The following is a 15,532-nucleotide window of genomic DNA, read 5'->3' as shown; positions in this document are numbered from 1 at the left end:
ACTTGATGTCCTTCTGACTGGAATTCTCTTTCCTTGAACTGCTTACTGTCTTCCCATTTAGATCTCTGCTCAAATATCAATCACCTGCAGCCTTCTGACTGTGTTTTTTGTTCTAGTTACAGTTTTCTCTCTCCAACTACTTAATCATACACATTCTCTCTTTAATTGGTTTTATTTTCTTCATATGTCTTACTAGTGTTTAAAATGTGTTTTTATTTTATTTATTTACTCGCTAGTTTGTCTCCTCTGCTAGGGTATAGCTAGCCTCCATGAGAATAGAAATTTTTCCCATCTTGTCAACTCTTGTTATCTCCCTAGAATCCAGAACAGAGCTTAAAACAAAGCTATCATTCTGTTATTTGCAAGTAAATGAATTTGTATTTTCTTTGAGCCATGTTTTAGTGGAAAAACTAACAACCAGTAATCAGGAGGAACCAGATTCCCTTACCCTGTTCCTTCCCTTGAGATGTTATTAATTATTAAAAGTGCTGGGCTGTATATAAACATTTGACCACATCTCTGTTGATGGTAGATTTGGAATTTGGGGGTAAGAATTTGAAGATATTGCTAAAGTTATTAATGTATATATATGATATATATGTTATTAATATATTACATATATAGTGATGTTCCTCTTATCATACATTAAGTTTAGGTATGTGTGCATATATGTATGTCTGTGTGTTATTGATCTGTTTCTAAACTATTCCTCTGTTCTACTAAACTATCTGTCCACATGTTGGTTTAATTTTTGTAATTTTCTTGTACAGTTACTTCCTAGCCTTCTTTTCCATCAACATTATTATTCTAAATTGTATATTTTTACCTTTATTCCTCTAGATTGACTTAAATAGCATATTTTAAAATTATAACTATCAATGATAAAAACCAAAAAAATTGAGATTTTTAAATTTTAATTGAAGTTAGATAAAATTAGACATTTAAAATGTGCTTTCTTTCTACCCATGAACATAGCATATTTCTTCATTTATTCAAGTTTTTTCTAGATTTTTCAATTTTCCTTCTGTATGTCTATATTAGCCCATTTTGCGTTGCTATAAAGGAAATCCCTAAGGCTTATCTCAAGTTTCAATCATGAGATCTTAGTACTTACATTTAAATTATAGATGTTTATTCATATTGGTTTATATGATCTTTCAAGTAAATCAATCAGTACATCAGCATTACTGTGGCAACTTTAAAACACTGTGTGAGGTAAGATAGCACTAGTTTTAAATAACTATTTTATTAGCAACATACCAGGTGTTTTCCTTTTCTGACTTAAATTGCTTTAATGAATTTATAAAGCCAAAAACAAATGGACACACAGAAAAAGGATGCGAAACAAGCCATCTCAAATCATTAGTAAATGTTGATTGCTGCAAATTATACCCTCCTTAGGTCCGCAGTGTCTGTTTCCATAATTGAAATGTATCTTTTGAAATTATTTCTGTTGAGGATTTAATAATCAATCAAGTGTGTGTGTGTATATAAGAGTCCATTTTTATATAGATTTAGGGCTATGTAAATTTGTTATTTCTTCATGTTTCATTCTCAGTGGTTGCTTTTTTCAATAAATTTGTCCTTTTCCTCTACGTCTTCAACCTTATTATCCCAAAGTTGAATTTGTCAGCTTTTTCTACAAACCTTTTTCAATCCTTTTGGCAAAGCCAGAAGTTAATGTCAGCTTTGACTCCTTCCTCTCGCTTTTCTTCTCCACATTCATCAGACTCTGTATAATCTCACTCTTCTTAATAATTCCCAAATCCATCATTTATATTTATCTTTGCTGCCGCTGCTGCTGCCATGGCTGTCCAGGCCCTTAGCGATTCTTAGCAAGAGTTTCTGACAGCCTCTTTGAAAGGTTGTGCCTCTAGTCTTGACTTGCTCCAGTTCTTCTTCTTTGGTAACGTCAGAATGGTCCTTCAAAATGCAAACCTGGTCTCCTTATTGCCTTGTTGAATTCATTCACTCAGCAGGTTTTTGTTTTGGAAGATGAATACACAATTGTCTAATAAATTCATGCCTAACATCATGATGTCATCTCCCTTCAGAGAATGAAATTAGGGTTCCCTTTAAAGAACTTAAGTGAGTTTCAAATAGGTGTGACTAGTATATTTTTAGGTTGGTTTGAATTTTATTAAGTTGCTTTATTTTATAATGCTGAAATTTTGTGACCACAATTTGAACAAGTTGCATTTTAATTGGTTCAAGTTCTTTAATGACAGTCTAAAATTTCATTATTTTAATTTGATAACATGTAAAATAATATTCTTTAAAGGCAGCGACAGGGGATATTCTAATTGGATGTAAATATTCAATTCCATAATTAGGGCTAATATACATTTAATTGTATAGGTAGAAATAATTGATTCATATGAATCAATTATTCATATGAAAAAGATTATCTTGTAAAAATAGACCTTACTTGTTATGTGTCCTGTGATTTTTTTTCCTAATCATTTAGGAGTTCAGAAAATCTTAATAAGGTACTTTCATGGATATGTAAGATTGCCTAATGCTTAGTTAGTACCTCTTACAATGGAGTGGAGGAGCGGCACTGAGCCACTAAAAGAATAAGAAATAGTTCCATTTGTAGATAGGAAAATGAAGTCATTTTTCTGCCTTCAATGTGTTTTTACAGAAAGAAAAGAAAATGATTTAAATACTAATAGGTATTCATTGATTTGTTTATTAGTACTTATTAATTTATTAATTTGTTTATTAGTTTCTTATATGTTGAAGACATTCTCTTCGAAGATACGGCAACTTCTATAATCTTTTTCAACTGATGACATCTACTTTTTTGTATTTTCTCTAGGTTTTCGAAAAATAAGTTTAGATGACCTTCGGAAGGCCTATATTGTCAAAGATGTTCAACAGTACATTCTTCATCGTTTAGATCAAGAAGAAGCTTTGCGACAACACCTCACAAAAGAAACTGCAGAGATGTTAAATCAACTGCACATTAAAAGCAGTGGATGCTTTCTTTACCTAGAACGAGTTCTAGATGGAGTTGTAGAAAACTTTATCATGTTAAGAGAGATTCGTGACATCCCAGGAACTCTAAATGGTCTATATCTCTGGCTATGCCAAAGACTTTTTGTAAGAAAACAGTTTGCAAAGGTTCAGCCTATTTTGAATGTGATTCTTGCAGCCTGCCGACCTTTGACCATAACAGAATTATATCATGCAGTATGGACCAAAAACATGTCATTAACCTTGGAAGACTTTCAACGGAAGTTAGATGTCCTCTCCAAACTTCTTGTTGATGGACTAGGAAATACTAAAATACTGTTTCACTATAGTTTTGCAGAGTGGCTTCTGGATGTGAAACACTGCACTCAGAAGTATTTATGTAATGCAGCAGAAGGACACAGAATGTTGGCCATGAGTTATACCTGTCAAGCCAAGAATTTAACACCATTGGAAGCACAAGAATTTGCATTGCACTTAATTAATTCAAACTTGCAATTAGAGACAGCTGAGTTAGCTCTGTGGATGATATGGAATGGTACACCTGTTAGAGACTCCCTGTCTACTTTAATACCCAAGGAACAAGAAGTGCTACAGCTGTTGGTTAAAGCTGGTGCTCACGTCAACAGTGAAGATGATCGCACATCATGCATAGTACGACAAGCCTTAGAAAGAGAGGATTCCATTCGGACATTATTAGATAATGGAGCTTCAGTAAATCAATGTGATTCAAACGGGAGAACATTATTGGCTAATGCCGCATACAGTGGCAGTCTTGATGTAGTGAATTTACTTGTTTCTAGGGGAGCAGACTTAGAGATAGAAGATGCTCATGGACATACACCACTCACCCTAGCTGCTAGACAGGGACATACCAAGGTGGTTAATTGTTTGATTGGGTGTGGAGCAAATATTAATCATACTGATCAAGATGGTTGGACAGCATTAAGATCTGCTGCCTGGGGTGGCCATACTGAGGTAGTTTCTGCACTACTTTATGCTGGCGTAAAAGTGGATTGTGCAGATGCTGATAGCCGAACAGCTCTAAGAGCAGCAGCATGGGGCGGACATGAGGATATTGTATTGAATTTGCTACAACATGGTGCTGAAGTGAACAAAGCTGATAATGAAGGTAGAACTGCTTTGATAGCAGCAGCTTACATGGGGCACAGAGAGATCGTGGAACACCTACTGGACCATGGAGCAGAAGTAAATCATGAGGATGTCGATGGCCGGACTGCACTCTCTGTAGCTGCACTTTGTGTGCCTGCGAGTAAAGGGCATGCATCAGTTGTCAGCCTTTTAATTGATCGAGGTGCTGAAGTAGATCATTGTGATAAAGATGGCATGACTCCACTCCTGGTAGCTGCCTATGAAGGACATGTTGATGTGGTTGACTTGCTTCTAGAAGGGGGAGCAGATGTAGATCATACTGATAATAATGGCCGTACACCCCTCTTAGCCGCAGCCTCTATGGGTCATGCCTCGGTTGTAAATACACTTTTGTTCTGGGGTGCAGCTGTGGATAGTATTGATAGTGAAGGCAGGACAGTCCTCAGCATAGCTTCAGCACAAGGAAATGTTGAGGTGGTACGCACTCTGCTAGATAGAGGGTTAGATGAAAATCACAGAGATGATGCTGGATGGACACCTTTGCACATGGCAGCTTTTGAAGGTCACAGATTAATATGTGAAGCACTTATTGAACAAGGTGCTAGAACAAATGAGATTGACAACGATGGACGAATTCCTTTCATATTAGCTTCCCAGGAGGGTCATTATGATTGTGTTCAAATATTATTGGAAAACAAATCCAACATTGATCAAAGAGGTTATGATGGAAGAAATGCACTGCGGGTTGCTGCATTAGAAGGACACAGGGACATTGTTGAATTGCTTTTTAGCCATGGGTCTGATGTGAACTACAAAGATGCTGATGGTAGGCCCACACTTTATATCTTGGCCTTAGAAAACCAACTTACAATGGCTGAATATTTTTTAGAAAATGGTGCAAATGTGGAAGCAAGTGATGCTGAAGGAAGGACAGCACTTCATGTTTCCTGCTGGCAAGGCCACATGGAAATGGTGCAGGTTCTGATAGCCTACCACGCCGATGTCAATGCTGCAGACAATGAAAAGCGCTCTGCTTTGCAGTCTGCGGCCTGGCAGGGCCATGTAAAAGTGGTTCAGCTTCTGATTGAGCATGGTGCCGTAGTTGACCATACATGTAACCAAGGTGCAACTGCACTCTGTATTGCAGCCCAGGAAGGGCACATTGATGTTGTGCAGGTTTTGTTAGAGCACAGTGCTGACCCAAACCATGCTGATCAATTTGGGCGCACTGCTATGCGTGTTGCAGCCAAAAATGGACATTCTCAAATAATCAAATTATTAGAAAAATATGGTGCATCTAGTTTGAATGGCTGTTCCCCATCTCCTGTTCACACAATGGAGCAAAAACCTCTACAGTCAGTGTCTTCAAAAATGCAATCATTAACAATTAAATCAAATAGCTCTGGTAGTACTGGCGGGGGGGATGCGCAGCCTTCACTACGTGGTTTGCCTAACGGGCCAGCGCACGCGTTTAGTTCTCCTTCGGAGTCTCCAGATTCTACAGTTGATCGGCAGAAGTCATCACTGTCAAATAATTCCCTGAAAAGCTCAAAAAATTCATCTTTGAGAACTACTTCATCTACAGCAACGGCTCAGACAGTGCCAATTGATAGTTTTCATAACTTGTCATTCACAGAACAAATTCAGCAGCATTCATTGCCACGCAGTAGAAGTCGACAGTCAATTGTTTCCCCGTCTTCCACAACACAGTCTTTAGGACAGAGTCATAATTCACCAAGTAGTGAGTTTGAGTGGAGCCAAGTAAAGCCCAGTTTGAAGTCAGCTAAAGCAAATAAAGGGGGTAAATCAGAAAATTCCACCAAATCTGGATCAGCTGGGAAAAAAGCTAAACAAAGTAATTCTTCGCAGCCAAAGGTTTTAGAATATGAAATGACTCAGTTTGATAAAAGAGGACCTACAGCCAAATCTGGGACCAGTGCACAACCTAAACAAATGCCAGCAGAATCTCAGTGCAAAATTACGATACCTTCAGCTCAGCAGGAAATTGGTCGATCTCAACAGCAGTTTCTTATTCATCAACAAAGTGGGGAACAGAAGAAGAGAAATGGAATAATGACAAATCCAAATTATCATCTGCAAAGCAACCAGGTTTTTCTTGGTAGGGTTTCAGTCCCGAGAACAATACAAGATAGAGGGCATCAGGAAGTATTAGAGGGGTATCCTTCCTCGGAGACAGAATTAAGCCTTAAACAAGCCCTGAAGCTTCAGATTGAGGGCTCTGACCCTAGCTTCAACTATAAAAAGGAAACACCATTATAAAAGGTAATTATTTCATCAACATGAAGAATAAAAATGAAAAGTATAGTTCCCTCTGTTTGAAATGCTCTTTTTCCTAATATTCATGTGGCCGATTCCCTCATCTTCTAATCTCTACTCAAATGTCTTCTCAGCCAGACCTTCCTTATCACCCTTTTACATGTGACTTCTCTCACCTCTGGCACTCCCTTTTCCCCTTTCCTGCTTTATGTTATCAAAAGCACTTATTTAACATACTTTATATGTTTTATTATATTTAATCTTTGTCTCCCCCCAACAAAATGTAAGTTTTGTGAGGGTAGGGACTTTTATCTGTTTTATTCACTGTTGTATTGTATGTACTTGGAATCGTGCTTGGACCTATGGTAGTTTCTCAGTAAAAATTTGTTGAATAAGTGAATGAATGAATATACTATTTATGGACCCCAGATTAAGAATTCTTTCTATTCAGTCATTTCCCCCTCCTAGAAGATCTTTGATGGTGACAGAGGGAGGGGCTACTTCTGTAATACTCATCTCTTTGATTTGAATAAAATAGTATATGTAGCACTTATTAGTTAGTAAGTGTTAATTTCATTCCTTTTCACCCAGAACAAAGAGAAGATTTAATCAGTAGAAGGTAATTTTTATTATTACAGATCTCTTAATCTTCCAAGCATTGTTTTCACACAACAGGTGTAGGTATGAAAGATGGTAAATGGATGTATTAGCAAGATGGGTATTTAGGCCCATTTTATTTAAATAAAATAGTCGTATTTTTTAAATAAAAATATCTTTTCTTCTCCCTACTACAAAGGATGCTTCACAATTATATAAAGGGGATTAATGGGAAAAATAGATAGGTACATAGTTTTTATATTTTGCATACTTCTCCAGAAGCACATTTCCTATATTAATTGGAAGATTTCATTAGGAATCTTGCTAGCTTGTATTACAACTGTATTTATCCTACTTTGCTTAATCATATTTTTCCTCTAACACAATTGTACTCTTTTTTTAAAGCAAACTGAAATCTCCTTCTTTTGCTTCTTTTGTCTTTGGGGATATATTTTAGGGATGATAAGTGAAACATTATTATAAATAAATTCCCTGTATCTTCTAATAATGTGAATCTGTGGGCAACCAGTCAAATGTCATTCAAAAATAATTTCTATTATTCTTTACTGTGGTGTATTTTAAAAATATTTAGTTCTGATGGTACAACCCTCCAACTCTATGGTTTCTTTTGTAAAGGCAAAGTACAAATGTATATTAAGCAATAAAACGCATGAATTAAGGTAAATAGTCTGTGGAATTTTAAAAGTGGCTTATAAGTTAAATAATGGATCTCTAATTGACAAAGCTACTTTGTGCTTTACATGATAAATATATACATATAAGGATATACAGAGATATATGTATTCTCATATAAAGTCTTAAAACCGCAGTTAGATAATAAGCTTAATGTAGAAATTAATTCTTTTTTTTTTTTAACTTTTGCATTAGTTTCCTATTCTGTGAAACAGAAGACATTGTGATTGGAGTGGTTCTTCAGCTACTGGATGAAAACATAAAATGCCTGTTGATTTGCTGAAAAAAAAAAGAAGAATGTGATATCTACAGTACAGTTACCTTAATTACTGTAATGTGCCTAAATAGTAAGGCTGCCTTCTCAGTGTAACCCTCTGTGCTTAAAAACTTTCATTTCGTGTGCTTTGTATTCACTACACAAGAATAAGCACTTTTTAAAAATGCAGTTCCCTGATAAAAGCTAAAAAAAAATTTTGGTTAAAGTATTCTAAGTTAAGATTTGATAAATGTGCATGTGCCATGCTCAAATATATATGAAAAGGCAGTGTTTCTTGTATTTATTTTTTTCTTTTTGAGACAAAAGAAACTTAAGCATACTGTTTCAGTCACATTTGCATTGTAGCGTATGGCCTGTTTTTTGTATCTTTAAAAATGTTGCTCAATAAAGTAAATCTTGCAACTCTTTTATGTTCACTACACCTTCAGCATTGGATAAAAATGAGTTTCTATGTTAATGTCACATTGAGGTGAAAAAATGGTTTCTTGACAAACTAAAACAAAATTTTCTAATAGTTTAGGGAGCTGCTCTAAGTAGTTTCTCCTCCTCATCTCTGGCTAAAAGTATGGAAACAAACAACCAGACTGTAGGCAGAACAAAGTTCTATTTCATCCACTGAGACGCAGATTCACCTTCCACTCACTTGTCATTCCACCTCCAAAAAACAGACTATCATTCCTGAGGCATGAAAATTCTCAGGGACAAAGCCATGCCTCAGTTGCATGTGTGTGCAGAGGGAAATGCACCTGTCTATCTGCAGGTAGATTTTTGATCCCTGAACAATTCATTGACTACGCTTCTCTTCCTTCCAGCCAAATGAACTATAATATCCCAGTGTAAATGTTAATGCTGGCTTTTCTCTCAGCTCTTTCTATTTTGTAAATCACTGCATGACCCATATAGCCTCACTCAAAATCAATTGGATTAATTTTAATGGTTTAGTTGGATAAATATTCTTGATGAATGTAATATGGGCTGCCCTTCCCAGATGACACCACAAATTCATCAGTCATAGCACATGCATACTTTTTAATTATAATTTGATAAATAATAGTGATGGATTTGCACTTTTCTATCCACATACTCTTTCCTGTTTTCTTCTTCAGACAATTACATGCAGGAGGGCTGGATGCCAGGGTTAAGGGAGAAGTCTGTGGCCAAGGAAAGTAAAATAGGTTCAAGTAAGCATGCGACTTACAGCCTTGACCTCCTGGATGTACTTTAAACCAGTGGAGCTCTCTTAGATGGGTCATGTGTATATTCTGGAAAGGTTGGCATAATGGTTTAGAAGCCAAGGTTATGGATTTGATCTTATAATGAGCCCTGTTAATCTTACAGAACTGAGAAATTCTGTTCTTTTCATGTGCCGTTGATAAGGAGGAATAAGGAAAGAGAATTTGGAGATTCAGCACAAAACCATTGCTACTTCTAGAAAAAAAAACCTTTAGAATATGTCCTAGTAACAAAAGTCAGTAATGTTATCTTCATATATAAAGGACACGTGGTGCGTTGTTCATGGAAATAGAAATGTGTAATTGGTTATGATAAATGCTTCACTTGAATCTTATTGTAAGGCTTTTCTTGCTTTTGTTTTTTAAAGTCAGCAAAACTCATTTTGTCTGTCATCTGTAAGTCATAATGAGGACTAGGAGATAAGTCGATAAGTTCAAATCAATATTAAGATGACAAGGCAATATTAATAACTCAAATGTGAATGTTTCAAGTATTGAATTCTTGTCCCTATGGGACATTTATTAAATACACTTAATAGGACTCTTGCAAAGTAGCCTTAAAAGTGTTAATGATTCTATTAATAAATATGAACACATACTATTAGAACCAACTTTACTCATGTCTCAAATATAGTACACATTTACATTACTATAGAGGATGAAGCTCTAATTTCTTATTATGTGTATTTTTCTTTAGAAAGAGAACCCTGAAAGCTGCCAGTTTTTCTATTAACCTTGAATTATTGAAATTGTATTTATTTAATTTTATTGTTTTTACAAAAGTGCACCTTGTGGCCAAAGGGCAAAGATATGACTCATTACATAAGGGATTTATGTTTTTCAAAGAGCTAAATGTTTTCATATTCATGCTATATACACTTGAAACACTTGGTAGGAAGAGAACTTATTGGAAAAATATGATTTTCAAAAGTAAGTATTCCTCCGGATGTTTTTATATAAATTATGTTTTGGAATAGAACATAGGTGACTTTCAGTTAGGATAAGGATGAAAAGGGTGCTGGAGATGCCCTGCTTAGCTTATTTGTTTCTATGGGGAATTTAAATACCATAACTTAAAATGAACTGCTCCATTAAAAAATAATATTCCCCCAAATATAAAACTCCTTAATAGCTATTTTTGAAATTAAAATGTTTAAATTTTGTAAATTAGCTGTTGACAGTATACAACTATGATGCCATGTGCTTATAACAGTTTTATAACGTTCCATCTGTACCCACTCCCTAAAAGTCATGATTTGATAAGGAAAGTGATACAAATACAGTAATGAAAAATAAAAGCCTGAATGTTTCTAGGAAAGGTTTTAGAAGGAAAATTGACCAGAAATAAGTGTGTACTGCAAAGTACAGCCAGTATTTTTTTGTCCTTCATTCTCACCCCCACTGGAATCCTCACCAAAAATAGTTCACTACTTAAAAAACAGGAGTAAATACTTTTCTCAATATTGTTTTGGCTATGCAAATGTGTGTTTTGCTTAATGTCCATCATTTACCCTTCTCAGCAAATGTAGTTGCAGACAAATGCTTTCTTTTTATTTTTCCCTTGGTTTGGGGTATGTAAATAGCCTAAAATGTACATTGAATTTCACATTGTAAAAGTTTTATTTTATTCCTTGTATTATATTACACAAAAATCCCTATGTATATGAAAGTGCATAATAAATATATTTGCTTTACAGAGGATATCTTGTTTTAATTTTATCCTTGAACCAGTAGAACATGCATGATACATTTATAATAAAGACAACTGTTAGTTGTTTTAAGTTATTTTAAAATACTGAGCAAACGAATTTGGAAACATTTTACAAAGAAAAAATATATATATAACACTGTCCAAAGGAAGGTAGAAAAACAAAAAGATTTAGCCTTTATATCTTCCTCAACCTTCTATAAGGACTTAATGTTCTTTTTTTCCCCCTTGCTTCTGAGAGTTGCAGTAATCCAATAAATTGTGTACATGTGTGTTTGTTCCTTGATCATCAGAATATCATGGGCATCTTATGTTGGATATTTTGGGGTTTTATTGCAAACATGGTCATTTTCTAAATAAAATTTGTGTCTTCGCTCAGTAAACTTGAGTCACTTCTTCATGACCTTCTGTTTCCCCCAACAGAACACAATACACATACCAGTACACACACACACGCACACACACACACACCAGCCGTCCATATCTGTGGGTTCAGCATCCCTGGATTTCAACCAAATGAGGACTGAACAGGAAAAAAATTTCCACAAAGTTCCAAAAAGCAAAACTTGAATGTGCTGCATGCCAAGTACTATGTTGAATCCACGTGAATAAAGTGATGGGAAGGCAGGTGTTAGGTATTATAAGTAACAGAGATGATTAAAGCATATGGGAAGATATGCATAGGTTGTATACGATTACTATGCCATTTTACATAAGGGACTTGAGTGTCTGGGGACTTTGGTATCTGAAGGGGGACCTGGAAACAATCTCTCCCCGGACACTGAGGGACAACTATCCTATTACTCCAAAGAGAGGTTTCTAAAAAGGCCAAGGTATCCTTTGTAGCGATGATTATAGTGTTCTGCAGTAATTCCCTTAATTATATTCTTTATAAATCTGTTGGATTAATAAAAATCTTATTCTAAAATTTTAATAACATGACAAAATGTTTAAACACAAATGCAAACAGAAGAATTTTAAAACAGACCGATTGGCTAAATAAACATGGAGTGTTCTAGCTGGTGGTCCAAGGAAACACACTGTGAGAACTTGGCAATGACTGATGTTTTCACTCCTTTGTCCTAGCAGTTGAAAGGATTCCAACCACAGTAATTCCTCTGTATCCCTGGAGGATTGGTTCCAGGACCCCCATGGATACAGAAATCCGTGGATGCTCCAGTCCCCCAGTCAGCTCTCAGTATCTGTGAGTTCTGCGTCCCATGAATACTGTATCTTTGATCTGTGGTCGGTAGAATTTGCGGATGTGAACCCACAGATACAGAGGGCCTACTGTAACAGTGGTGAGATACACATTGAAGGATTATATTGCTGGATTTCTGGGAAATTTTAAGCAATTTGCTCAAGAACACAGTGGATGAATGAGTCAAAAGTCTGGGACTGAACCGTAGCAGCCTAGCTCTAGGACCTATATCCCTCATCCCTGTGCTGTACTGTCTTGCTAGGAAAGAAAAGCAGCTTTATCTTTACAGATAAAGAAATTTCCAAATGCTAGCTCAAAGGATTCTCTAGACCTATGATTCTGCCAACTACAAAAATGCTTTATGCTTGGTAAATATACCATTTTGGCAAATGGAATATTGTTTTAGGGTTTCTCAGTGTATTAGGTTAAAATTTCTTAATAATTCATTAATAACTTGCTGAAACTGATTTAAAATTTCCTAATGATTCCATTCAGTGATCTCATTATCTACTCAAAATTGTCAAACTAATTGGAATTCTATAAAAATACCCATATTTAAATCTACTCTTTAATAATGTACCATATTTAAAACAATAATATATGATTAGTTAAAAAAGAAACTTTAAGGAGAATTTGTGAGCTTAAAATCCTCAAAGAAATGTGCAAATAGATAAAATACTTCAAGTCCCAAACTATTGAACTAGATTAGGTCACAAAGGCTAGTCATGGTGAAAGAACTGAGAACAATGATGAATCATCTCAGCTTTCACTTGGATTTATTACCAGATTAAGCCGTAAGATGCACATGGGCGTGAAGGGACATGGCTCCTCACCATCTCCTTCCTTGGTAAGAGGCACAGCTGAGGTGCTCTGTGGATCCCACCAGGATCAGGGCATGTGCACTGTCGGAGACGCTCAGAGCCACACACTTGCCCGTCACTGTATTTGCCTGGGGGAAAGGCCCATCTTCACTCAGGGGTCTCCTCTCTTCTTAGCAATTTCTTACTGTGCCACTTACTTCCATGTTGTCCTTCTCATTATGTCTGGCTATGGCCTACCTTAACATTTTTAAAAATAGTTCAAGGCAAGTGTGGTGATAATAATTAAAACTTTAGAATTTGTTAATATTAGGTACACATCTAACTCTTCATGATTGCAGTTTTCAACAAGAAGTATGGGTTGTCACTAGTGTAGTATCTGTGCTTCTCTGTGATTCTTAGTGGAGACACGAACTAATGCATCTATGTGTATTTTTATATCTAAATGTGAACTTTCTTATGTCTGAAGTAAGTAATGTTTATTGTGAAGGTAAAGGTTATGTTAAATAAATGATGTGATTTTATGAGATTTGATGGCAATTTAATATTAATAACTTCATTAACATAATTCAATAGGGAGATAAAGAAACAACAAACACTCCCATACACACACAGAATTTTAAATTAAATATTGTAATTCTTATTAATTATCATAGGTAAAGGCAATTTAGGTATTTCCAAATACCAGCTAAAAATTTCTACATGCCCATTCTAAAAACACTGTAAATTCAGTATATCCAAACTTAAATCCATCAACTTCTCCACCCAACCACCAGATGTCTTCTTGACTCCTCTGAGAATAAGCAGTTTTTCATTCTACTTTAAAGAAACTGAAATTGGACATTGTAGATCATGCTGTGTGTGTGAGGCTTATGCCAGAAAGAGAACAGGAAACACCCATCAGGGAACCCTTCCTTGTAGGAAATGTTTTGGTCCTTCCTCAGGAAATGAGTGAAAGGATGCACATTTTTGTTTTGTGACTAAAATTTTAAATAATTAACCAAATATTTTGATTAGAAAACCAAATATACATCCTAGTTGAATCAATAAAAGGGCTTCTGCTGTACAATTTATTCTCTCCAAACTTAAAACTCCAAACTAACGTTTACTGAACTTTGTTTCCAAATTGCGTTAATAAGGCTAAAATAAATTTTTATGTTACACTGGGCTTAGTAATTGCTGCATGCTATTTTTCTTTCTTGGAGAATCACATTGTTATATTAAAGTCTCTGAGAGGTCCTTTGGGAAAAATAAGTATTTAACTTGGAATAAACTAGTGTTTTTTTGGAAAAAAATAACCAATATACCTCTTGACAATAGAGTGCCCTGCTCTGCATTCTTTTTAAAATCTACCCTGTTAAAATCCAGGCAGGTAAGAAATGCATTCCAGAGTTACCTTGCTTCTCTTCAACTCTTGCACCTATGTATAGTCATGCACTGTAAGATGAGGTTTCAGTCAACAATGGACTGTATATATGGCAGCGTTCCCATGAGAATATAATGGAGCTAAAACTGCTGTTCCCACCCCCAAGGGACCTGGCCACAGAGCTCCGTGGCCAGGCACGCATCTCAGAATGCCTCCCCATCATTAAGCGAGGCATGACAGTAGTTATTACCTATGGGCTCTAACTCTACCACATTTCCTATGTTCCTATTCTTTATTCCCTGCCCGTTTCTACCACCCTCTTTTAGGGCCTCCCCTGGTCTCCTGGGACACCTTCTTAACCAGTATTCCTCTCTTCTGTGCTCTGCCTTCTCCAATTCTGTAAACTGATGGCAGATAAATTGTCTTAGAGCCGAGCTCTGACCATGTTATAGACTCTTCAGTGGTTTTCAGTCCATCTGCTCTGCATTCTTCCCTTCGTGCAGCCACCAGTCATCTTTCCAGAACATCACTCTATTACGGCATACTTCTACCTCCAAACCTTTAACAGCTCTCATTTCTAGCAGAACGTCACAGTCAATGCATGGCACACACAGCTTGTTATAGACTATCTTTCACCCATCACCGCAGTTGCTCTTTCCTCCATTTTCTCTACCACACCTCACCCCCCTCCCCACTGAACATGCACCAAGTCTTCCGCTCACTTCCACCATAGGAATATTCACTATTGCTAGAATACTCTATGCTCTTGCACAGCTATATTTCTCTGCCCGCACTGGCCTTCGTTCCCATCTCCCAGGCAAAGATCATTTCTTTTTAATTACTGTTGTAATTTATTTTTGTCTCTCACGGTTCTTCTTTTTGTTTTATACTAAACAGATTGTCTCCTTTTCTCCCACTGTAATCTTCATTTAGATAGAGACGAGTCTGTCTTATCTTGCTACTGTTCGTAAAGAATATGTGTTCAATTACTATTCTCTGAATCACGCTTTCTTTTCATTCAGAAACAGCTGTGTGGTAGTGAGAAACATTTAAATCCTGCTATTTTAGGCCACTTGTTAAAACATACTCTTGGCTTAATCATTCTCAAACTGGGACCCAACTCTTAGGACAAAATAGTATATATTTTCTTATCGCTGCTTTCCCATCTGTTCTACTCACTCCGTTTGCATTGACTATAACAGGAAAGCAGACCAATTATTCATCACTTATTCATTTGAACATTTGTGGTTGACTGCTTGATTGCTTTTAGCTGA

General features: G+C 36.0%; 1 protein-coding gene across 1 annotated transcript in view; it reads left to right on the top strand.

Annotated features, from left to right (window-relative positions):
- The window catches only part of ANKRD50 (ankyrin repeat domain containing 50), a 38,595-nt gene extending 28,874 nt beyond the window's left edge, over positions 1 to 9,721 (top strand). Inside the window, exons 3-4 of the mRNA XM_069493183.1 lie at positions 2,822 to 6,372; positions 7,852 to 9,721. Of these exons, the coding sequence (XP_069349284.1) occupies positions 2,822 to 6,369 (3,548 nt within the window). The 3' untranslated portion in view covers positions 6,370 to 6,372; positions 7,852 to 9,721. The remainder of the gene's footprint in view (positions 1 to 2,821; positions 6,373 to 7,851) is intronic.
- The last annotated feature ends 5,811 nt before the right edge of the window (positions 9,722 to 15,532 follow it).

This window comes from Eulemur rufifrons, chromosome 18 (assembly GCF_041146395.1).
Source record: "Eulemur rufifrons isolate Redbay chromosome 18, OSU_ERuf_1, whole genome shotgun sequence".
Lineage (NCBI taxonomy): Eukaryota > Metazoa > Chordata > Mammalia > Primates > Lemuridae > Eulemur > Eulemur rufifrons.
This window is presented reverse-complemented; position numbering and strand designations above follow the sequence as displayed.